The sequence below is a fragment of the Argentina silus genome, assembly GCF_951799395.1.
Source record: "Argentina silus genome assembly, chromosome: 16".
NCBI classification, from domain to species: domain Eukaryota; kingdom Metazoa; phylum Chordata; class Actinopteri; order Argentiniformes; family Argentinidae; genus Argentina; species Argentina silus.
Window position 1 is genome coordinate 15,159,839 of NC_139670.1, and position 25,183 is coordinate 15,185,021.

General features: G+C 45.1%; 1 protein-coding gene across 2 annotated transcripts; it reads left to right on the forward strand.

Annotated features, from left to right (window-relative positions):
• The first annotated feature begins 1,441 nt into the window (after window positions 1-1,441).
• Window positions 1,442-25,183, forward strand: ccdc186 (coiled-coil domain-containing protein 186). Of its 2 annotated transcripts, none has more exons than XM_083687442.1 (16): window positions 1,442-1,573; window positions 3,787-4,795; window positions 5,305-5,431; window positions 7,236-7,364; window positions 9,273-9,485; window positions 10,045-10,164; window positions 11,098-11,202; window positions 11,528-11,626; window positions 12,332-12,418; window positions 12,622-12,764; window positions 13,648-13,903; window positions 14,348-14,537; window positions 15,642-15,722; window positions 15,876-16,134; window positions 21,804-22,023; window positions 24,895-25,183. In XM_083687442.1, exons 2-16 carry the CDS (start codon window positions 3,807-3,809, stop codon window positions 24,976-24,978), a joined length of 3,102 nt encoding a protein of 1,033 aa, XP_083543568.1. In that variant the 5' UTR covers window positions 1,442-1,573; window positions 3,787-3,806; the 3' UTR covers window positions 24,979-25,183. The 2 variants fall into 2 exon arrangements, with proteins under 2 accessions (XP_083543568.1, XP_083543569.1); XM_083687443.1 differs by having other exon boundaries at window positions 15,894-16,134.

Genomic DNA, 25,183 nt, shown 5'->3' on the forward strand with positions numbered 1-25,183 from the left:
CAGGCAAACAATATAGCGAGTTAGCCAGTTATATCAGTGCACGGACATGATCGCTCATTCAAAACTGTGTCATGCAAAGTATGCAGCGAGAAGAAATAGTTAATGTATATTTCTGGTACCTAGCTACTGAGTGTGTTAGCTTGCCAAAGCATTGGTAGCTAACAAGTTCTCTCCGTTACTCTCACTGTACCTCTCCAACAAACACTAAGTTGCATCGCTTGATTGTTTTACAGTAAAACTCGAAAAGTGCTGATTTTATGGGTTACATCTATGTGTGGCTTTTTAAAGACAATGTGATTATGTTGTGTTGAATTTGATTGAATCTAGCTATGTTTTTTTTACCTGTCTTTTGATGGTACACGTGGCTTTGTGCTCCAGTGCCCGTCTCGAACCTCGGTGCGCATGCGTAATACGGTACCGTCGCTGCGATCTCAATTTTCCAAGTGTAGTGAAAATGTTCTTGATCCCCCCCATCGCATTTACTGATCTGTTAATAGTTATAAATGACTATCTTTCTACTTCATGTATGATTAACACGTACAAAGTAAAACGTTATATTGGTTTCCAAGACACTTCAGAGGCTCTTTAGGTATTTTGCACATGGGCTAGGTTTGATAAAAAAATAATATGGCAGAGCTATGGCATTCCTCTCTCAGTAAAATGAGACCTCTGATGGTTCCTCGGGTGGTTGTCCCCTTTGACAGGCATCCAACTTGCCGAATGTCTCTTGCAAAGTAATTTAATAGCAAGTAAAGGGAGTTAACTTTGACCAAAGACCCTTAGCTTGCTTTGCAGTATACCCTGGCCCCTTGGGTACTTCAAAAGTGCGTTTATTTATTTTTTGCAAGGCACATTTGGCGAGCTTGATGCCCGTCAAAGGGGGCAACTACACAACGAACCATCAGAGTATGAGTTAGTTAGTTTCTAATGTTAGCTCTTTTTAAATACATAAACATAAGATATTTCCTGGGTTATGTGTACAGATTTGATTATGATACTATGATTTGATTATAATATTTTTTTCTTCAAAGATTTTAAAAGATATTGTACTTCAAGTAAAAAGACATTCAATTTGGTTGTAGAAGTAATTGTTTTTGTATGCAGAGAATAAAAAAGGTTTACCACTAAATCAATGACTTTGTCCAAAGCCTTAACATATATGTACTGTACTTCTAAGTCAGCTCATTGAGTTTCAAGTGGACAAAATAATTGAAGTAAATCGAAAAAGAAACTACACTTTTGGGAAAAAATGACTGAACCATAGACTTAATAATGATTCATAATTATAATACACAAGTAAGTTAATGCACTAAAAACAGAGACAGGAGGATTTGAGGAAGATTTGACGCTTCTCTCGGGCCACTCGTCACAACTAGACGAGCCCATCATTGGTTGAAGTTCACGCAGTTTCCTCTCCTACGGCGGCCATATTTGTTGATGTGTCACCTCAAGCAAGCAAAAAAATTGGGAAGATACCCAGCTGGACTGAGCGATCAAGGAAGGGATCATTTTCAATTTACTAGCTACCCTAGCTACATTCGAAACTTACGAGATCATGGATTTATCCTATAAGGTGGGTGCATAGGAAACTATGGACAGTAGCTATAACAAGTTTGATTTGTTATCTTGCTACCTTAGGCCTCATTAAATGGTAGCTAGCTACTAGTACTAGCACTTGCTAACATTATGGGTAGCAGATAAGTTAGCTCACTAGCAAGTTAAGCCCCTCTGATTGTTGTAAAGGAAATCGGTTGCACAAAAATACGATCTAGTAGTAAGCAAAGTTAGGTAACGTCACTGACTGTCACAATGTGTTCATAATCCGCTGGCTTGGTTCATGATGATTAGTTAGCCAGCGAGCTAATCTATGCTGTCAGCTAGCTGTCATCATCAGCTGTCAAACAATGACAACATCAGATCAGTCATTTTCTTCTCAATCAAGCTGACGTTTCAAGTTAAGCGTTAGCCAAACATTGATTAATAGCTATACTATACTATAGTTGGGCGTGTACTGTGTACTGCCATGATTATGTGACCGCCGTGAAGACAGGTAGGAACAACTGCAATATCATGTGTAGTAAGGATCGGATATTTATGTCTATTCTAATCTGGATTGTATAGGGACCCTAACCATTTTGGCTATTTTCATTACGCTGAATCTGAATTACCACTGTTCATTACATGATACAGTTACTAGATGAGTGAACCACAAGAGCCATGCTCCAAAGACCTATGCCAGTATATGAGGCACCCCTTTTCCAGAGGACTTTTACGTGAAATGATTGGCAAAGGTGTACTGTCCTTTTTTTTTTTTTTTGCAGCAATGAATTAGGGTAAATGCTGATGGTGCAGTTTTTCACGCAGAGGAGCAAGATTTTACTTTTAAATCTGGGGGGAGCTGTTACAGCCAAACTTCCACACCCTGCCCCACCCATCTCATCTCAATTCACCTTACTTAACCAGCTAAATACTAAGGTATTGAAGGCTGGTGTATGTGGGGTATGGTATAGTGGTATAGGCTAGTCCGAATGCCTGGAACAGTATGTCTTTATCACTTCTCACTGACATATTCCATATTCCAAGTCAGCACAGTGCAAGTGCCTGACTAATTAACATGTCTCTGTGAGCTGGGGGACAATGTTGTTTATCATGTAGGCCTAGTCTGTTACAATAGCTACACTGTGTACACTGTGTTTTTATGGAGCATTGGAGGGAACACTTGAGGCAGCCTTACTGTAAAGATTTATCAGGATTTATATTGTTCCTGGCCAAAGTTCATTACCACAGACACATACACTTACTCTAACAAATGCTGGCTCATTCTAAGTAGTAGAAAACAAGACCTGGCTCTGATTCATGTATCATGTTATTTGTGCTTGTTGTGTACTGTCAACCTTCCCTGCTTCACTCAATGAATATGAATGAATTGAAACTGCAGTCCATCCAAGGTGTAGGACTGGTATTGGTGATGTTTGCCCACACCCATGTCGTTGGCAGCACCACACATTCCTTGCATTGTGTGTGTGTGTGTGTGTGTGTGTGTGTGTGTGTGTGAGAGTGAGAGTGAGAGAGAGAGAGTGTGTTTATCAGAGAGAGAATGAGTGAGGCTGTGGCCCATGTATGTGAGACTGTGTATCGATGTGTTTATGTGATACTACATGTGTGAAATAGTCAGCATTACATTACTAGTCCGGTTGGAGCCAAGTTAAAGCCCCAACATTCTGACTGATTGTTACTGTAAAAAGGAAGTGGCATTATGCAAAACTGCTACATCTACTCCATCAAAGGTCACAGAGGGCCATTGTGCAGGTTGCAGCCGTGCTTAATGTCATTTAGACTGGAAGTGCGTCAAATACAGGGTATCAGTAGCTGGCTTTCCACAGCGCTTGTGCGTGGGCTTCAACAAAGCTTACTCCAGGCCTATTTGGTGCTTAAAACTCAGGCTTTTAGCCTCCTTTACCCCCCCTGGTCCTTATGAGATCAATTAGGGCCAGGGGCGCGGTCAAGAGTATCATCCAAGTGCTTTAGTTGGCTAGCATGAGTGGCAAACATGATCCAGGTTAGCATGCAGTAACTACACAGTCAAATGGATTTCAATAGCACTTTTTACAAATACAGTGCTTAAGTTACCAGAACCTTTTGGGAAACCAGATAATTTGATGTGTTGCTAGTGTCTTCATAGTTAGCCAACTTGCAAACTGCAGAATGTAAACAAACTGGTCCTTATTGACTGATTTATCTCTCTCTCTCTCTCTCTCTCTCTCTCTCTCTCTCTCTCTCTCTCAGGTGTGGAGCTGAGGGAGACCATGGAGCATCCTGACCCTGCCTCAGCCACCAACCTGCCCGACGGGTTAGAGGTCAAATCCCCACCAGTGGGATTGTCTCAGGTCAGCATGATGGACAGCAATTGGACGAACATGACAAAGAAGGAGGAGACCAGTGTTGAAAGGGGAGAAGACCCACATCTGGACAGCCTGGAAGGAGATGAGACACAACACAACAGTGGGGATTCAATAGAACCAAGGACGGATACACAGCTGGACACACAGACTGAACCTGGGACCCAAACACAGAGGCAGGGAGAGAGTGGAGAGGAGGGAGTGGATGTGGACACCAGCTGTGACAGTGGGACAGCCTCCATGGAAGACGCTAGAACTCCGCCTGCTGTTTTAGATGGGGCAGGTGGACCTCTCGACCCTCCACCCACAAACTTAGATGAGGTGGTTGAAAGCTCATCCTCTGTTTTAGAGGGGACAATAGAAAGCTCACCCTTGGTTTCCGAGGAGGTGAAAGAACCTCCCCCCGCTACCCTGGATCCGGTGGTAGAATCCTCATCCTCTGTTCTGGATTGTTCCATTGAATCTCCAGCCACTATTGTTGATGGAGCAATTGAAACTTCATCCCCCGCCCCCCTCACAGGCTCTGTGGACCCTTCCCCCTCAAAGACAAACTCAACACAAGACCCCGTTGTCCCCAACGGCCCGACCACTCCTTCAAGCACCACTCCTCCCCAAGCTGTTGACACCGCCCCCGACTCCAACTGCTCATCCAGCCCCTATGACACAGACTGCAGCCGTAAGCTCATGTCTCAGATCCACCGCTCGGTGTCCCAGGAGTCGCTACTAGATGAGCTCGAGGCAGAGCTGCTGTCCTGCCAGTTGCCCGAGGGAAGGGGTATGGGCCGGAAGGGGTGCCCCCCTGTCAATGGGATGCAGACGGACCAGGAAGGCTCCATGGTGGTCTTTGAGAAGTGCGCCCAGTTCAAGTACTTGCAGCAGGAGAAGGCGGTCAAGAGGTAGGCTATGATGATCACATGACATCAAAGTTAGGAAGGGTTATTATGTTTCGCTAAAATCAGTTTGTCCACAATTGACATGGTCCTAAAATATCATTGCTTTCTACATACAATCCTCATAGACATCCTCATACATGACATTTTTGTGTCAAAACACATCACCATGATACTTACAGGAAGTAAATCTAGGCTTGCTATGAGCATATCTGAGTTACATAACTAGCGTTGTTGAATGCAGAAACTGGTACCATGCCTATTGCTTGGTCCACTTACGTAAAGTAGATGAAAGGAGTGGCTTTTTCAGTAGGCCTCAAAGCATTTTTCAACGTGAGTGGAAAACCCTGCCCATGGGTGATGCATTGCCACCTAACAGGTAACAGCTAGGTAATAGGCAAGAGTCAACATGTGAGGGTTGCAATGTGAATACTTCTGATCCATTGAGGAAATGTAAAAAAAAAAGGGGCCTAGGGGCTATGAAGCTTTGTACTGAAAGCACTGGTTCTTCTCAGGCTGCTGGATGAGAACAAGAAGCACCAGGAACTGATCCTGGGTATCTGCTCAGAGAAGGACACCATGAGGGAGGAGCTGAAGAGGAGGACAGAGACAGAGAAACAACACATGGCTACCATCAAGAAGGTACGCTGAACACTTTAGCAGAGCTGGGCGGTATACAGATTAACAGTTAACGGTGCGATCCACGCTGTGGTATGGCATTTGACTATACAAATTAAATGAAATGAGCTATGCACTATGAAATGAGCTATGCATTGAGTCCTGCATACACATTACACATATTTAGAACTTTAATTATTAAGAAACCAAAAATACCATCCAATACCTTCATATTGTAAAAAGTGTAGAAGATACTGTGATATAATATTCAGCCAATATCGCCCAGCCCTACACTTTAGTACTCTCTATTCAGAGTTAGTGAAGACCTCTCTTGAAATGCAATCAGCAGCATTCTCCAATTTTTCAGTTTCAGGTTTAATGATTCTATTTTTGCATTTGTGTAAAGATATGTAGCCTAATGATGCAATATCAGTCAATATCCCATATATTGATAGAGGCAATAGGCCCTCATCAATATGAATCAACTTGTTATTGCAGCCCTTGAACCAATGGTTGTTTTCGAAATCGAGGACAGAGCTGGATTGGCTGCTAGTTTTAGGTGTCCCTTTAACTCATTTTAATCTCTACCTAGTCATTACCTGTCCTGGAACGGTAGGCTAAGGAAATGTACTGATTTGGGGGGAAATTTATTTACACCAGAAAATGGTGTTGTGAAATGGCTGTCCTTGTCCCCAATAAATTACTTTGAAAATAGGTTAGCTCAACCAAGCTTTCTAGCCTCTCAAGAACATGTACCTAGCCCATTTCCCATCGCTGAGTGGTTTATGATTTGTGTCATTAAATGACAAATGGTGTTGTGTTTTAGAGCAGTCCTGCTCACAGTGAGATTACAACCTAATTTGATCAAGAAGCGGGCCCCGTCAAACCGGTAATAATAACCATGGCGGCCAAACAAAGCCTGACTGCCAGGGCTGAAATCAGACGTCAGGTACACAGCTGGTACAAAGGAAACTATCGCAAATGCGTCAAAAGCTACTGGCGTTCGTCAGAGTAGTGGCAATAAACGTGTGTGTTTGTGTGCATGTGTGCTGTCTTATCGAATGCTTATCAACTGTCCATCACGAGAAACAATTATCCTCTTTGTGTGTCTCTTACCACCACTGTTACCATGGTAAATTCAGTCAACAGATCCAGTGGTGAGGTCATTTTGGGGAGTACATTGATGGTTGTCTCTGGTCCACCTGCTCTTTACATGTGGGGTTACTGTACATCACTTTAACACATTTGGTGAAACATTCACTGATGTTGGAAAAAAAACAACTGGCATTTGTAGATGATATCCAGTCAAACTTTGTCAACTGCTAAGCTTTTTTTAATGTCTCATAGTACTCTATAATTTGGAGGTGTCATCCATGGCAGTATTATACTGGTACACGTGTCTCTAAGCATTGCCAGTCCTCAACATTTCTACCTGTCTTGAATTAAGCCTGTCATTTCCCCAAGTATGCATACACACCCATCAGGCAGGTTAACCCAGGTCTGATGACCCTGTCTAACCTGTCTAATTGTTCTGTTCCCAGTCTGAGTCCAGGGTGGAGGAGTTGTAAGCACCCTTTTCTCACTACTGCTGAGCTGTACTGCACTGACCTGGTTAAGCACCCACAGGCGTTGCTAGAAATAGACAATGCAAGTACATATCTGAGCCGGCACAGTGCGGTTCAGCTTGGCACAGGAGTGTGAGAGAAGTATTGGTCAACCCAGTTCTGGCTCAATCTAATCTCACAGAGCTAGACAGCGTTCCCAAGATTAGGCCCAGACAAGATCAAGATTAGGCTTAGTCAAACCTGTCTGTTTGTTCTGTCCCCAGTTTGAGACCAGGGTGGAGGAACTGCTGATGGAGCTGAAGGAGTCCCGGGAAAGACTAGTGCACCAGGACCATGCGGCCAAGGGCGCCCTGCAGCAGATGCAGAGAGAGACGGCCTACAGACTGGAGCAGGTGAGCAGGGCGGTAGTGAACAATGGATGTTTCTTTTACTCTGATTCTTTAGTTTTTTTGCACACCTGGTTTGAGACCCTCAGGCTGCAACCCTCAGTTTTGGAAGCGTAACCAGTTACGCTTGACTGTTCACTGAATAATAGGACATTGTCTTGCAGTTTTTGTTAAATGATCTAGTTGTAAATACCACCCCATGTCAAGAGGAGCCCTATCACCTAAACCGGCTCTCCTCACCTGATTGACTCCTAGCCCTAGATACACCTGAAAAGATTTGGTAGGTGCTTTTTAGCAAGATGGTAGTAGCTCCACCTTGCCACCAGGTGGACATTTCGCCAGTTTGCTTATTGCTTACTCTCGAGCCATCCGTATCAGCTAACGCGGTACGCCTTGAGAAGGGAGAAAGAAATCTTCCGGGTAGGGTCTTCTACAGACAGACACCGATGGGGCTCAGAATGAAGTTGGAAATTGCGCTCTCTATAAATCGAAATGATTCTTTATAAATCTCTATAGCTGGTACAGAAAGTCGGCAAGCTTCTCGAGGTTAGCGACTCATTTTGTTTCTGGGGTGGGGGGTGGGGGAATGCACAACCAGATTCGTAAGGCGAATAACAATAGCCGGATATCCTGCGTGTGTATGTCCCTCCCCATCCGTCTATAAAACACAGAAGACAGTTAGGTCAGACGGTGTGACGGGACTATATGCAATTCTTGGGAGGCAACACGTCTGGCCTGCAAGGCTACTTATTGCTTATACTATCTAGACAACCCCTTGTGTCTCTTTCTCTCTCTCTACCTCTAATCATACTGGTCCCCACTCCTGGTAACCTGTGGGCTTGTGCAAACAGAGGAAGCTGTCTAGGGCTAGTATCATAATGTTGTGTCTACGTTGCCTGACAGATTGAGAGAGAGCATAAGGGGGATATCATTCTCATGAGAAACAAACATACCTGTGTGAGAGTGTCCTGCTGTCACGGGGCCAGCTGGCAGCTACTGTATGGCTGTGGAAACATTCTGACCATTCACTGAAAGTCTCTATGGTAAGGAGAAAGAGGGATGACCAATGGTTGAGGGTCTTTCTGGCTCACATATAAAAAGCTAGCCAATCAGTCACACGGGAAGATGGCTCTACATCTGAAAGGTTTGGTGGGTTGATGTTTCGTTTACTTGCAGTGTCACAAGACACTCCCAAAAGCTACAAATGATAGTATGGGTGTTTTGTTTGTCCAAAATGATTATCCATTCCGAAATTGGCAGTGAAACCCTGGTTTGGTGAGGACATCTTTATATCATATTCAATTATCCTCCACCCACACATTGCCCAGAGACCTGCCCCCTCTGCCTCTACACTAGCAGAAACTTTGCTGAACGAAATTACCAACTTAACGGTCCATGGCCCCTAAAAAAAATGTAGTGTTGCGCAGTGCTCTTTAGGGGAAGCAAACTGGGGCCGTTACTCTTTAATATTTCAAAGTGTAACCAATGACGCAAGACTAATTCACTATCCTCCAAAGTCGGGATGCTTTCAAATACTGTCTATGGATATCTATGGAAATATATATGGAAATTAAGTGAAGTTCTTCACAATAAATGAAGCCATCCAGTGAAGACAAACTGCCTCTTAGATATTGCTATTAGATATTGCTGTTGATATTATTGTCTTCCGATCGTGTTGCTCGTTAGTCACCAATGATGTATTACGCTGTCGGCAATGCCAGACTGATATTGCTGGAATTACGAAGGGTCTGCAAGATGGCATCTGTAGTGATAGATTGTTGCACGTATGTGTGAGAGCATGTGACCACCACGGCATTTGAGTGACCGCTGGTTGTCCTTGAACACATCTATGTGTGCATTAATGTCTGTATACGTACCCAAGGTATGCTAACACACCTCCCTTCCCCTTCTCAGGCAGGCAAGAAGTGTGAGGAGGCGCGCCAGGAGAAAGAGGCCATGGTGATGAAGTACGTGCGGGGGGAGAAGGAGGCGCTGGACCTGCGGAGGGACAAGGAGGGGCTGGAGAAGAGGCTGCGGGAGGCTACCAAAGAGGTGGACCGCCAAGCGCTCCGAGGCAACCAGCTGGCCCAGGAGAAAGGCAGGCTGCAGCAGCTACATGATGCCAAGGTAGGGATTTACACACACACACACACACACACACACACACACACAACCAGCTACCCCAGGAGAAAGGCAGGCTGCAGCAGCTACATGATGCCAAGGTAGGGATTTACACACACACACACACACACACAACCAGCTACCCCAGAAGAAAGGCAGGCTGCGATAGCTACATGATGCCAAGGCAGGGATTTATACACACACACACACACACAACCAGCTACCCCAGGAGAAAAGCAGGCTGCAGCAGCTACATGATCCCAAGTTAGGGACGTAAATAGATACATGTGCACGCTAACAAGCATGTACACACACACACACACACACACACACACACTGCTGCAAAGGCAACACTGGCACATCATAATAGCAGCCAACATAGCGCCACGTACAGCCGCATCACCCGCCAACGGATGCGTCAATGATTAATCTGTTGTTGCAAAATATCAGTGATAAAAGTTGCACAACACTTAAAATGATTGTGTAAAAACCTTCAGCGAATTAAAGGGCAAAAAAAGCCTTTTTTGTCAAAATACTTAACCATCCATCTCTCTTGTGTTCCTAGGAGGGGGAGGTGACCAGGCTGAGTCGGGAGCTGGAGAAAGTGAAGGAGGAGATCAATTCTCACCTGATCAAGGTCAAATGGGCCCAGAACAAGCTCAAGAGCGAGACCGATGGCCACAAGGTAAGACTGCTGGAGATCCTCTCGTTAGTCGGCAATGACTTTGAAAAGGAGATGACGCGTCTCTAGAGCGGGGACATGTTTGGGTGGGGTGTCCCTCATAACACATTTCACTGCGCAGCAAGACTTTTCCAGGAAGTAAACAAGGTGTTGTTCGTATGATGGCCTCTCTGCACAGATGCCTTCCAAAACGGGTTATTTTGTTTTTGTTTTTTGACTGACCATATCATCAGTCTGTTTCAAAACAGGTACATTTGGGGTAGTGTTCCCCTTTTTAGAAAAAGTCATTAAATGTTGTAGAACACCCAAAAAATGGATGTTGCTTCAATTCCCGAAGCGTAATGAAACTGGTGGTAACGGCACGACTCACTAACGACACTTAACGAGGCGTTCTGCTGTTGCAGTGTTTATCATAAACACTCCTCCTTTCTTATTCCAACGGTAAACTGGGTCATTTCAGAATTGCAGAGAGGAAATGTGCGGCAGTGACTGCCATTATAGACCCAGTATTAAATGGAACAGTATATTAAAGCTCATTTTGCCTGATTGGGTCGTGAAAATTGTGTGTCTGTGCATTTAGACCAAGTCTGTAAAAACCATTGGAATTGCTTTTTTGGGGGGGGGGGGTTAATGAAGCAGAGTGTATGCAACATTCTGAAAAAGTGATAGCTGATGTAACACAGCTTAACATCTGCTGGCACCTACAGTACAGTAGGCTACTTTACTGTGTCTCTACTCTGCTGTGTCTCTACTCTACTGTGTCTCTACTCTACTGTGTCTCTACTCTACTCTGTCTCTACTTTACTGTGTCTCTAATTTACTGTGTCTTTACTCTACTGTGTCTCTACTCTGCTGTCTCTAATTTACTGTGTCTCTACTCTACTGTGTCTACGTTGCGTAGCTGACTGTGAGTCCTCTGTTCTCTCTCATCCACAGGAGACCAAAGACAGGTTGAGAGAGACCACGGGAAAACTCACTCAGGCTAAGGAAGAGACTGAACAGATCCGGAAGAACTGTCAGGACATGATCCGAACATATCAGGTGTGTAGGGGTGCGTGCGCGTCTGTGCGTGTGTGTGCGTGCGTGCGTGCGTGCGTGCGTGCGTGCGTGCGTGCGTGTGGGGATAGTAATGTTTAAAAAACCAGACCATGGAGTGATGATTTTGAAGCAATTCTGTTCTGTTGGTCCACTAGAGTGCAGTAAAGGGCTATCAAGCCATGCTGGAACTCAATGATTTTGAGCCTGATTTACTTCTTTTTTTTTTCTCTGTCTCTCTGTCTCTGTTCTCTTGGTCTCTCTCTTTCTCACCTTCTTTCTTTCTCTCGGCCCCACTTTCCTTCTCCCCTTCCTCCCATCTCTGTCGCAGGAGTCAGAAGAGATCAAGTCCAATGAGTTAGACGCCAAGCTGCGGGAGACTAAAGGAGAGCTGGAGAAACACAAGCAGGAACAGACAGACCAGCTGGAGGTCTGACACACACACACACACACACACACACACTTTTACAGACACGCACAAACAAGGACACACTCAAACTGCCCTGTTTTCAATCCGCCCAATTTCCAGGGGAATCACACTTGAGAAATGATCAATATCAAGCCATCAACAACAAGCGAAAAGACATCACCTATCCCTCCTCTCCTCTCTCCCCTTATTTAACGAATGGCCCGTTGCCATGGCAATCCCAGGCTGCTTAGTTTAAAGGCCATTTATAGAATTTGGGGAAGATTGTTTTTATGGCGGTGTTTGTTTGCTGCCTGTTGCTATAATGTTGGCGTTTTGCTGCCCCACTCAAATGTGTGTCATTCACTCCCTGTTTAAACCTGGTGTATTCCTACCAGATGTTCAACACATTCATGTATTGACAGAGACCCAGATTTATTTTTGTCAAATGTGTGTGTATATATATATATATATATATATATATATATATATCTATGTATATCTATATATATATATATTATCCTGACTGGATCTTATGTGTATTAGTAGATTTGTTGAAGTAAGTGTGTTTTTTTGTTTTGAGCTGGAACAAAAGTCTGCACACCCAGTTGCTCTTCAGGACCTTTGGTGAACTGTAGAGATTTGTCAGTGAGGTGAACTGGTTAAACAAGAGCACACAAGTGAGTGGAAAGCTGATGTGTGTCCACTGTCCCATGGTGTGATTGACAGATGCACCGAGTGAAAGCCAAAGAGCTGGAGGAACTAAAAAGGACCTTCAAGGAGGGAATGGATGAGCTGACCACCCTGCGGACCAAGGTGTGTGTGTGTGTGTCTGTGTGTGTGTGTGTGTCTGTGTGTGTGTGTGTGTCTGTGTGTGTGTGTGTGTGTGTGTGTGTGTGTGTGTGTGTGTGTGTGTGTGTGTGTGTGTGAGAATGACTTCTGTTGTGTATGTTGTCTCTATAGTTGGTGTGTGTGTGTTGTCTCTATAGATGAATTTTGTGTGTGTGTTGTCTCTATAGCTGAAGTGTCTGGAGGAGGAGCGTCCCCGCTGGGAAGACGAGCTGTCCAGTTACAGAGGGATCATCAACAGACAGAAGGCTGAGATCCAGAGACAGAGAGACAAGCTGGGAGAGATATACACACTGGAGGAGCAGCACCAACGGTGAGAGAACACACACACTCACACACACACACACTCACACACACTCTCTCTCGATATACAATGCCCTATATACAGTACTTAACTACGGTGGGTGTAATGTCAAACACTCTGAATCTCACTCACTCTCACACACACACACCCACACACACACTCACTTTGCATTGGAGTAGTGTCCGTCCCTCTGATTAAAGGACTAAAGAGGCAGTGCTTCTCATTAGGGTATCTTTGGAGGCCTCCAGTCCACTGACCTCCTGTTGCTATAAATAGTTAAACCAACCCTAGAGGTCCACTCTCCAAGAGCTGGATCTGAACTGCACTCTTTTGAGGTGTGGTTTTAACTATGGTGCATGGGGTCAATGTTGGGGTATAGAAATACACACTGTAAATAGGTAGGAATCGCATCCTGTGCCATCCTGTGCCAGTGTGCCCTATAAGGGGCCCTTTATAAGTCCTGCTTGATCATTTTGTGTCACCTGCATATGAGTGTGTTACCCCATATTAATGCAACACACACACACACACACACCCTCATACATTTGTCAACTTTGTATCTTATGCTCCTCCTTTGGTGGGGCCCTGAGTTTGACCTTGTGGAGGTATTCTAGGCCAATTCCATCCTAATTGGTCTGACAGCTCTGGAAAGGTGTGAACACGTGCGGTAGAGGTTGTATTTTGGTCCCATTTCTCTCGCCTATCAAAGCTTTGCAAGTTAGTTCAAGGACAACTGGGACATCGGAAAAGGAAGGAACTTGAGAGAAAAGACATTATTATTGAAATGGTCTTTCCTCACACTGTCTGTGGTGTGTGTGTGTGTAAACAATATGGGTGTGTAAATAAGATATTTTTAGTGTGTTAATTAATGCTGTATGTGTGTATCTCTCAGTGATGAGCAGGAGATGGCCAGTCTCCGTGAGGAGGTGGAAAGTCTGAACGGCCAAAACAACGACCTCCAGAGTGACGTCACGGGCAGCCGCACACGGGAGGCGGAACTCTTGGGCTTCACAGAGAAGCTGACCAGTAAAAACGCCCAGCTGCAGTCGGAAAGCAACGGGCTGCAGTCCCAGCTGGACCGCCTCAGCACCAGTAACATGGAACTCCAGGGGCGGATGGAGGAGACGCAGAGAGCACTGGCTGACCAGGTGAGATGAGAGGCAGCAGGGTAGTGACTCGTGCAAGGGTGGGCTCCTGGTCCAGGGGAACTACTCTGTGTGGTTACTGTTGTACTAGAGGAGACACAGAGAACGATATCATTGGCTGAATCGGTGAGATGCTGTGGAAAAGCTGTGGAACCTGAGGTTTACAGATTTACAGTTTACATACCACACCACATCAAACTAGACTTTCCCGTCTTAACGGGATAGTTCACTCTCAAATCAAATATTATGTGATTGACCACATACTCCAGTCGATATACCAAGACGCTTTTTAAGTCCATATGTTTAGCCACTTCCAGCAGACACATTGTCCAATATAATGGACACGGATGCGGTCCAATTTGTGGCCGTTACATAGGAGTATTCCCAAGTTCAAGTATCTGTTTGAGCTAATGTGTCATTCTCTTGGTCTGGTCCTGCGCTACGCAGACGGAGCGCCTGAGGAAGACTGAGGCCCTGAGGGAAGAAGAGGTCCATGTTTCGCAGACGGAAAGGACTGCGCTGCAGACGGAGATGGCCCAGCTGAAGACCCGCGTGGAGGAGCTGAGAGACGAACTGGTCACTCAGAAGAGGAAACAGGTGGCCAACATCAAGGACCTGACCAAGCAGCTGATTCAAGGTTAGAGAACAACCACAATCTAACCAAGAAGCTCAGGCAAGGTTAGTAACCAAGCAGATAACAAAGGGTTAGACACCAACTGTATGACCCAGCAGCATGCATAATGTCGGAAACCAACCACATTATGACCAATTAGCTAGGATGAGGTCAGAAATCAACCAAATTCCAACCAAGCAGCTATGACGAGGTCTGTGACCAACCAAATTCCAACCAAACAGCGAAGACGAGGTCAGAAACCAACCGTACTCTAACCAAGTAGCTAATACAAGGTCATGCAGAAACTAATCCACAATCTAAGTGTCAAAGACGAGATCAGAGACCAACTCCAGTCTAACCAAGAATGCTAAGGCAAGGTCAAACTCACTATTCAGTAGGCTGTCTCCCCTCTATCCTACAACATATCTTTTCACTTGTCATGTAGTCCTGCTTCCCAGAACCTCTGGTCTGTGTGTAACACTATTACACTTTGATAGAAAGTCTGGGTTGGCAGATAAGGGCTGCATCAATGCCTGTGACTACAGACTAGTGAGCTCTGAGCTGTTGGGAGGTCACGAGTCTGCTCCACACACTTGAGCGATAAAGAAAGAGGTGGAGGAGAGAGAAAGGAGGGATTGAGCTCCTAGGAATGGATGAAGGAGAAAGGAGGACCAGAGCGTGCCTAGGGACCCATTCTTATGACGGTGGGAAGGACATGGACTTATTTTTAAAGAGCCTCTCTCTCTGCTGCTCCTCTCTGGGAACTAAGCTTCATCCTACCTTTTGATGAGAAAAGCTTTCATTTGAATGTAGTTGACATGCAGTACAGGTACTGGGGTTCTCGGGAAGGTATCATTGCTTGTAAGCTTAATTGCCATCACTGGGATGTCACTCTGAGCAGTACAAAGATTGATTGATCCAAATCAAGGTGTGTGTGTGTGTGTGTGTGTGTGTGTGTGTGTGTGTGTGTGTGTGTGTGTGTGTGTGTGTGTGTGTGTGTGTGTGTGTGTGTGTGTGTGTGTGTGTGTGTGTCTGTGTGTGTCTGTGTGTGTGTCTGTGTGTACACACCATGCCTAGAGGTTATCAGTCTAATGCACCTTTCTGTTTCCCCTGTCTGTGTGCCACCAGCCCGCAAGAGGCTGGAACAGGTGGAGAACGGGGGCAACGATCGTGACGTCAGCAGCATGGGCAGTCGCTCCAGCTCCTCAGGTATTCTCCTATCTAGTAGCCTTAGATATTCAAAGACCGCAAGATGTCAATCAATTCCCAACTCTGGTCAGCAACCATGGTCCTAGAGAGCTGTGGGCGCATGGTTGGTGACCACTGGTGTCGCGTCAGTCCTGTCGCCTAACCCCTCAAAAGCGGCCTCTCTCTCTCAAGGTTCCCTGAACGCCCGGCACGGCGGCGGCGGCGGCGGGGGAGGCCTGGACGAGCGTTCTCCAGAGAGCCAGTCTGGAACCCCGTCTGTGATGGTGGTGGACAGCTTCCCCGAGGTGGACAAGGCCATGCTGGTGGAGCGCATCGTCCGGCTGCAGAAGGCCCAGGCCCGCAAGCAGGAGAAGATCGAGTTCATGGAGGACCACATTCGGCAGTTAGTGGAGGAGATCCGCAGGAAGACCAAGTGAGTGGTGGAGGGACGGAGGGACGGAGGGAGAGAGAGAGAGAGAGGAAGCGGAGGAGAGAGACATAAGAAAACCTTTTGAGGTTGTTGGGGTTTTTTTTTTGCGAGTTGGCTCACTATTGGATTCTCCTCCTTTTTTTTTACCGACTGTTGGGTCAACTTGCTTCGGTTGGAATGGGTGGATGTGTTTTAAATATGTTGCTGCAACTGCGGCGTGGGACAGTCTGGTGCTAGAAGCTGGTAGAAGCAACCTAGCAGGATGTAATGGATAAACATGGTGCTTATGACTTGCAGAGGAAGAGTAAGATATGATGCTAACAGCTAGGAAAAGCATAGCACGTATAGCAGACGCTATATTAAAGTATGCTACACGATACGTGGCTAGCAGAGACGTCAGAGTCTGATGCTAACGGCTGAAGGAAGCAGCCTAGCAAAAACGACACTGCTGGCTAGCAGAGGCTTATCAGCTAACTGTTGGCTAATTGCCAGCGGAGGCATAGCAAAACGTGGCACTAACAGCTAGCTGCAAGTCCCCTCACATTTTTCATCTCGCCCCTGCCTGGCTTCAGCCTCCCGAGACCTGTCCCTCTGCTCTGATTGGCTGTCACTCGTACGTCACGCCGGTTTTACCCTGAAATCTTGGGGGGATTCTCTGATGCTGTTGACAGTGTTGTCTGGGTGAATGTTGGCAGGTCAATTGTCACCCCCCCCCCCCCCCACCATCCCCCACCCCCCTCCCCGCCCCATCTCTCTCTCTCTCTTTCTCTCCCCCTCTCCGCCTCTCTCTGTCATCCTACTCCTTTCATTATGATCGGCGAGTCAGGCAATATGAGTTGGGAGGCATAACACACACACACACACACACACACACACACACACACACACACATTTCCAAGTATATACACACACATACTCATGAAATATTTAGATCCACACACTCATCCCCTCTCCTGACAGACAAGACTCTGTCAGTGTTATTTATAGCCGGCTGGTCCAGGGGGAAGTGATGCGTTAGTGCGGAGCTTAATGATGTCATATCTTTATTCATGCCCACCTTCACCTTCTTAACTAAAGAGACCATGTCCACTATCAACTTGATACATTAGCAGTAGCCGGGCTATTGAGAGAGGGTGAAGGGCTAGTCAGACTTATGTTTTGAATTTGTATTTCAATATTCTGAAATGACAATGGGTTAAGTAAAACGTTGTCTGTCGCCACCAATATATGATATTATATATGAAATAATGTGTTACGCTTGGCACAAACAATGTATGTGTTTGACTGCGTTATACTTGCACCCTTGTCTGTTAGATTAATTGAATTCTTCCAAGATGGCCTCTCTTTCTCTCTCTCTCCTGTCTCTCTCGTTCTATATGCTTGGATCGTATCCACCAGCCGCAACCTACATTCATAAGTTAAAATCGAGGCCGAATCCCACGGTGGTTAGGCTTAATTTAGCTGGGTTAAATCTAAGCTAAGCGGGGGGTATCTTATCCAGCAAGTTGATGTGAATTTGTCCCTTTTGCCTTTCTGTCCCTATCCCTTTGGGATAACAACATAATGTACAGGGCAGAATGACCGCAAAGGAGAGAATGGGAGCGAGAATGAGTAACCGAAAGAGAGGGAGTTCTATTCTCTCACACAGTATGGTGACCAACTCAAGGTCACCGGGTCATCCCTATAGGGGACAGTACGGTATGTTACCTGGGATAAACAACATGATGTAGACATGAGGGAAAAACCTCTGGCCATTTTCCACGGCTGATTTTGGCAGGTAATAACTCAAGGCTAAGTTGAAGCGGGCGATAAATCCAATTGTCCTTGTCTATCTCCCGCAACCCATCTCCGCCAAAGGCATGCGCCCAAGGACTGTGGAAGGGAAATGGAACATGCATTCAACCCCGATAGTTAAAGCCAAATATCGGAAGCTGAGTTGCTTGTCAAATGAACGTACATTGGTGGTTTATGACAGGATTAATAATATACACAATCAGTCCATTTCTCACTCCATTGAGCCATGAAATATAAGTCTTAAGAAATGACGTAGGCTGCATTCCTTAGCTCACGCTCCGAGGAATTTCTGGACTTACTAGCGCCATTGACATTTATGGTAGACTGCACCTTTTAACTCCAGCTGACAACATCAATATGACAACTAAATATCAAATCAAATAAATAGATCTTTAGCCTTGACTGGAGTGGTGCCAGTTCTAGATAATAACCATGTGATGAGCCCTCTGCTTGTCTGATGATCATAGATTGATGCCCCTCAAGAGACCTGATAGAGATCTCGTCAATCTTAACCGCAAATTAGAATCATAACAGTCAGTCAGGCAAATGTGGAACCCAAAATGGCTGAGCATGTTAAACACAGAGAATGTAACTGGCAAGGTCATCTTTTCCGTTCTTCCCACCCCGGCAAGTGGTCGTGTTCACTCGGGAAGGACGGGACGATGTTCTAGAATCTAAGACTATCGTACACTGAAGAGAAGGCCTCCAGGGGAAGTTGTTGGATGTCAACAAAACAATCTCATGCCATGGTTGTCTTTGGTGATTGAGTGTCATCTCTCAGCTGAATTGGCAAAAAAAAAAGGAAGCCATTTTAACTTTGAATGGGTGTCCTATTCAACAACTGGACAGGATCTCTCTCTGCCTCTCGTCCCTCCCTATTGCAGTGGATGTGCTTGTTCTGCAGCCCGAAGCTCTGTGCCCTGTATGGTTTATTTATTCAGGATATGCCCTACATGTACTTTCTCAAAGCTGCATCCTGTTCATGCATGTCTGATCTGCTGCTTTTGCTGCTCGCAATCGCTCTCTGCTCCACTGCTCGTGACAAAGAAGAGTATACACACACACACACACACACACACACACGCATAAAGATGACTCATGCTCCAGCATATGCCACCCACCCCCTGCCTGTCTCCCCTCTCCGCATGCCTGTCACCGCACCACCAAGCTACATTTTTAATTTCTGTAACTTTTTGTTTTGTTTTTATTAAATACTGTCGTGATGGAACTGGGGTCCGAGATCGGACCCCTGAGACTAGTTAGAGGTAAGTCTGATCCACGTTGGCCTCCCGTGATTGGTGTGTGTGTGTGTTTGTGGTGGTGACTTCTTTTGGTAGTATTCCCACAGCTAGCTCTCATCGTGATATGCGCCATAGAATACTTTAGCTGTTCAACGTCCCAGAGGTTTGATTGATTGATTGATTGATTGATTGCTCCCCCAAGGGTTCATTTGTTTTTCTACTCCGGGACTGGATTTCTTATTTTGTTTTGTTCCAGCACGGCACAAACACACCTGACTGAAGTAGGTCAAGGTCAAGGGCCTTGTTAGGGTAGCTGAACGAATCACGTTTGTTTGTGCAAGGCTGAAAAAACGCGTCATCCTCGGAAGTCACCAGGGCCGGAGTTGAAAAACGCTGAGGTAGAGATTTGGCAACTCTCTCTGCAGTATAAACCCCCTGTGTATAATGCATAATGAGTGTATTTATAATGCTATGTGTTGTGCCCCCCCCATAGACCATCAGAAGGCAATACTTGTTAGGCCACAAAGGTGGTTCACAGACAGTTTTACCAATTAGTTCTACCAGGTCCCTCACAGTGAAGTAATATACCTTGACATTTCTATATCTTTCTGCTGTAGTTTAGAGGTCCTCACCCTCACTCCTTCAGATATGAAGTGTCTACATGTTACTTACCTTGTCTGCTCTCGAGTTGATCAGTCAGTGTCATTGATTGATTAGCTATAGAGTCCATTCTCCTGATTTATCAGGTTCCAGATACTAAAAGATGGTAATTAAGCTAATATCCTTACATTTTAGATCCAAATAACTTAATTCTGGGTTGTTATCAATAAATGTCACAATAGGCAGTGTTAATGTTCGATTTCCATACAACTCTTTAACAGGACAGTCAAAACAGTTTCTCACATACTCACTCATACATAACAGTGGCATCGGTCAGTGCGTTTAGCAATCAATGAACAACCCAAACAAGAAAGGACATGCTCTTCATTCCTATCTTGACATATCCTATACAGTGAGGTTGTGGCCAATTGACCTGCACTTTCTTTAGAAAGAAAACTTTAGAAAAATACCTTTGGCAATGTTGTTTTTATGTAATGTATTATCAAAACGGAGTTTTATTATAGTAAATACATATTTTTCAAATACTGAGTTGCAGGCTTCTATATCAAAAGTTGAGTTGGCTTGCTGGCTAAACCAAAACCAAAACTTTAGCTGGCACTAAGTCAATTGCATTACTATATCAAGTCAATAATACATCATTTCCACATGAGCTGGAAGTTTGTGCAGTGGATATGTCAAGGCAATTGAAACAATGTAACAATGTAGCCAAATCTCTGCACGGACAGCCCAGAGAAGTTCATGAGTCATAGAGACAACTGTACAGTTACTGGACTGTAACAACCTAAGCCCCCCCATGAACTGAAGTGGAACGCCCCTGCTCAAGTTCATATTCCTAAGTTTCAAGAGTGGAGCTGAAAGTTCCCCAAACTTTGTATGAAGCATTGGTAGGCTATATCGAAAAAGTCATTGATGTTGGGATTTCCAAAACAAAGACGTGTAGTTTCACCCCGATAACACTCTCAGGAAAAGAGACATTAGATATTCAGAAAGTTCCCTTTGGGCCCCAGTCCCAAATTGAAATCTTTTTGCAGGTTTTTTGTCTCCAGACTCATTGTCTTGACTGGCGGGGTAGAGAACCCATTAAAAGTAGATGGGTTCATGGAGGGACATGTGTCATCGCAGTGGAAATAGATGGGGATTGGAAAGTTATGGGAGAGAAACACTGAAACCTGACTTGAAACTAAAAGGTGGCTTCTGTTTCTCCTCTGCTCCTCTTCCCAGCTCCTCAACCGTGGTTTAAAAAAAAAAAAACACTTTGAATTGTTTCATGCATATTAAGGAGAAACAATAAATGGCAAAAGCAATAATGGTTTGAAATTGCCAACGCTGGGGAGGTCGAGCTCCATTTTGGTTTAAATGGAGCCACTTTCAAGTAAATTCCGCTTTTATTGCTGTCTTTCCGTTCAAAGGTATAACTCAATCAGAAGATTTTTATCTTTTATTAAAACTTCAGATGAGGGCTCTGTCCCACAGTACGTGTGGGCTTTCTGTCATTGAAAAAAGGTCTACCTTTTAAAACTTTTGGGTTTCTTATCGCTGCTATAATCATAATTTAAAGAAAGGCTCTTAATTAATTTTTAAAAGTATATATGAAGTTCATTTTTAATCAAATGTGCGCTAAAATTAACTTATAAATTAAGCTTTGTGACATTCTCTCTCCCTCCCTTAGGTTCTCTCTCTCTCTCTCTCTCACACTCTCACACACACACACACACACACACACACACACACACACACACTTACCTGTTCTGCAGTGTCTTCCCCTATGTGTTCTTTGGCGATGTTAGTGATTTGGTTGAATGGGGTCTTGGCAGCCCACTCTACTGCGGTGACCAGCTTCATTAGTGGAGTAATCTTTATCCTTTTAGCTGCAACTGTGGCCATTACGGCTCTGATTGAGTATGCTCATCAGTTTAAAATGGTAGCCCGGCTGGTTCGGATGGGAAGGCAGTCGCCTAATTATACTAGTGTCAAGTGTGCGACTGGACAGTTGTCTCTGTGTGTACCCCCCTCCAGGATCATCCAGAGCTATGTGCTGAGAGAGGAGACGGGCGCCCTCTCCACGGAGGCCTCAGACTTTAACAAAGCCAACCTGAGCCGGCGGGGGGGCATCATGGCCTCTCTGTACACCTCCCACCCAGCCGACAGCGGCCTGACCCTTGACCTCTCGCTGGAGATCAACAGGAAGCTGCAGGCCGTGCTGGAGGACACACTGCTCAAGAACATCACACTCAAGGTGGGCCAGCGTCTTTTAACACACACACACACACACAAACACACCACTACCACGCTGTTTAAAAACATCATAATCATTGTGTGCTGGCTTGGCGCCTCATGCTAATAACTCTTACACACACACACACCCACACACACACACACACTCACACCATGCCGTCTCTTTGTGCAGTGTAGTAAAAGCCCTTCAAGTTAACCCTCATAATTATTCCGCCTACACATCTCACTCTCCCACTCTCTCTCACTCCCCTGTTTATTTGTCTGTCTGTCTGTCGTGCCCGTCTGAGCTTACAAATTATTCTCCCATTGACCGAATGTTCCTGCCAAAGTAGTCAAATTGTCTGACATTTGGTGTCATCTCTGCCCTGGCTCTCTCACTGTGCCTTAGAGAGGCTCTCAGTATAATGTTTCTGTTTGACAGACAGACAGACAGACAACCTCATCTCGACAGCTTGGTGTCTGTCTAGTGTCAGTCTTGATTGTGTCAAGAGAAAGCATGGCATGTTCGAGTGAGTGCGTGTGTGTCCTGAAGTCTTAATGCAATTGCTATTACTCAAAAACGAAACATTTCCCACTGATTTTCGTCATTGAAAAGTGCTTCTCCTGCCAAAAGAGTTTCCCTAGAATCTGTGTGTGGGTCAGAGGATCCCCACTGTGACCCAAGCTGTCGAGATGGCAGACAGCGCTTTAATTGATAGTTCACCCAAAAAGCTACTGTCACTACCCTCTAACTGTATTTTTTTTTAATATACCAAAAAACTAGAATTCCATCTCCCCTGTTTTAGCATATTTTGAATGTATTTTCAAAATCATCTCAAAGTAACTTCAAACAAGTCGTACAGCTCCACTATCATTTTGTATAATTTTGCAATTATTAAGCCATGAACACTTACTCTAGATGTGATTCTGTAATGTGAGTGAACTATCCCATTAACAGTGTTTATTGTGGGCATATTGTTCAGTAATAGTAGTGTTCAGTCTGTCTTTAGAACGGGTGGAGACTGTTCAGTAGTGTTCAGCCTGTCTGAGGAGCGGGCAGAAATTGTTCAGTCTTTACTGTTAAAGAATGATGTTGGCTGGATTAGAAACAAGTCCAGCTAACAGCGGTGGTTCAATGAACTACGCTCGCGTGATGAGTAACCTTGCCTGAGGCCTGAAGACTCAAGTCAGCTCTCACAGCTAATCCCTTGCCTTAAAGAGAGAGTTCACCCAATCATAAACCATGTGGATGACCTGCCTTTGATATCCGGTCAGTTATACCTGCAGAGATCAGTGGTTGAGGAGATTTTGTGGACAGGGATACACTGTGAGAGGGAGAGAGAGGAGTTGCCCATAGCCCCTGGAGTTAAACTGTCTAATGGGAAAAAGTACTATGGTGTTATGCATCCGTCCCTACCATGTGAAACACACACACACACACACACACACACACACACAATCTCTCTCACTGCCTTCATTCACTGCCTTGCTCTCCATATCATCTTCTTTCAGTCTCTTCTAGTTCTCTTTTCCTTGTTTCACTTCCTTTTTGTTTTCTCTTTTCTCTCATTTTCTGTACCACTAACCTCATCTGCCATCGCCCCCCCCCCCCCCCCCCCAAAGTCCTGTTACTCCTATCTTTACAGTGTATGACCTAGAAAGGCTGGTGACTCCTAATGGAGTGTTCAGTCTGTCTTTAGAATGGGTAGAGTGTGTTCAGCCTGTCTTTAGAACAGGTAGAGAGTGTTCCGTAGTGTTCAGCCTGTCTTTAGAACAGGTAGAGAGTGTTCCGTAGTGTTCAGCCTGTCTTTAGAACAGGTAGAGAGTGTTCAGTAGTGTTCAGCCTGCCTTTAGAACGGTAGAGAGTGTTCAGTCTGTTTTGGGACAGATATGCATGTATGTCTGTTGGACGAAGCAGAGTAGTGCATGTTCATTGTTTGGTAACTATGTTAGTTGTTAGTGTGAGGTATGGCTTTTTGTAAAGTTGATTCACTTACTTTAGACTAATGTACTTATTAATAAGATGAATGCACTTACTATTATTATGAAGTCGTTCTGGATAAGAATGTCTGCTTAAATGACTAAAATTAAATAGTAAATGGTGTGTTCAGCGTGAGGACACATTGTCACTGAAAGATGGAACTCCCTAGAAGTACTAGGCTAGACTTTACTGTTAAAGAATGATGTTGGCTGGATTAGAAACAAGTCCAGCTAACAGCGGTGGTTCGATGAACTACGCTCGCGTGATGAGTAACCTTGCCTGAGGCCTGAAGACTCAAGTCAGCTCTCACAGCTAATCCCTTGCCTTAAAGAGAGAGTTCACCCAGTCATAAACCATGTGGATGACCTGCCTTTGATATCCGGTCAGTTATACCTGCAGAGATCAGTGGTTGAGGAGATTTTGTGGACAGGGATACACTGTGAGAGGGAGGGAGAGAGAGGAGTTGCCCATAGCCCCTGGAGTTAAACTGTCTAATGGGAAAAAGTACTATGGCGTTATGCATCCATCCCTACCATGTGAAACACACAAACACACACACACACACACACACACACACACACTATCTCTCTCTCTTTCATTCATTCACTGCCTTGCCCCCTCTCTCCATATCACACACTCTTCTTTCAGTGTCTCTTTCTCGGTCTCTCTAAACAGTCTCTTCTAGTTCTCTTTTCCTTGTTTCACTTTCTGTAGTTCTCTCTCATTTTCTGTATCACTAACCTCATCTGCTCCCCCCCCCCCCCCCCTCCCTCCCTCCCCCCCCTCCCCGTTACTCCTATACAATGTATGACCTAGAAAGGCTGGTGACTCCCAATGGCCCACCTCTGTCCAGGCCAGAATATGTGTTCAATGGGTTGTTTGATCTGTCCTTCTCTCCCTTTGTCTCTGTAGGATAATCTTCAGACGTTAGGGGCCGAGATTGAGAGACTTATCAAACAGCAACGACAACCAGAAGACGGGGCTAGGAGGAAGTGACACGTGAGAGAGGACAGGAAGCGGAGTAGAGTACCAAGTGAAGGGGGGGGGGGAGGGGGGGGGGGGGTGGAAGACTCCATGCACCATGGTGTGCCACAGCAAGAATTGAGCTGAGCCACACACACACACACACACACACACACACACACACGGAGCGATTTGAATGTTTAATGCCAGTAGGTCTTCCTTTTGAAGACCCCAGTTA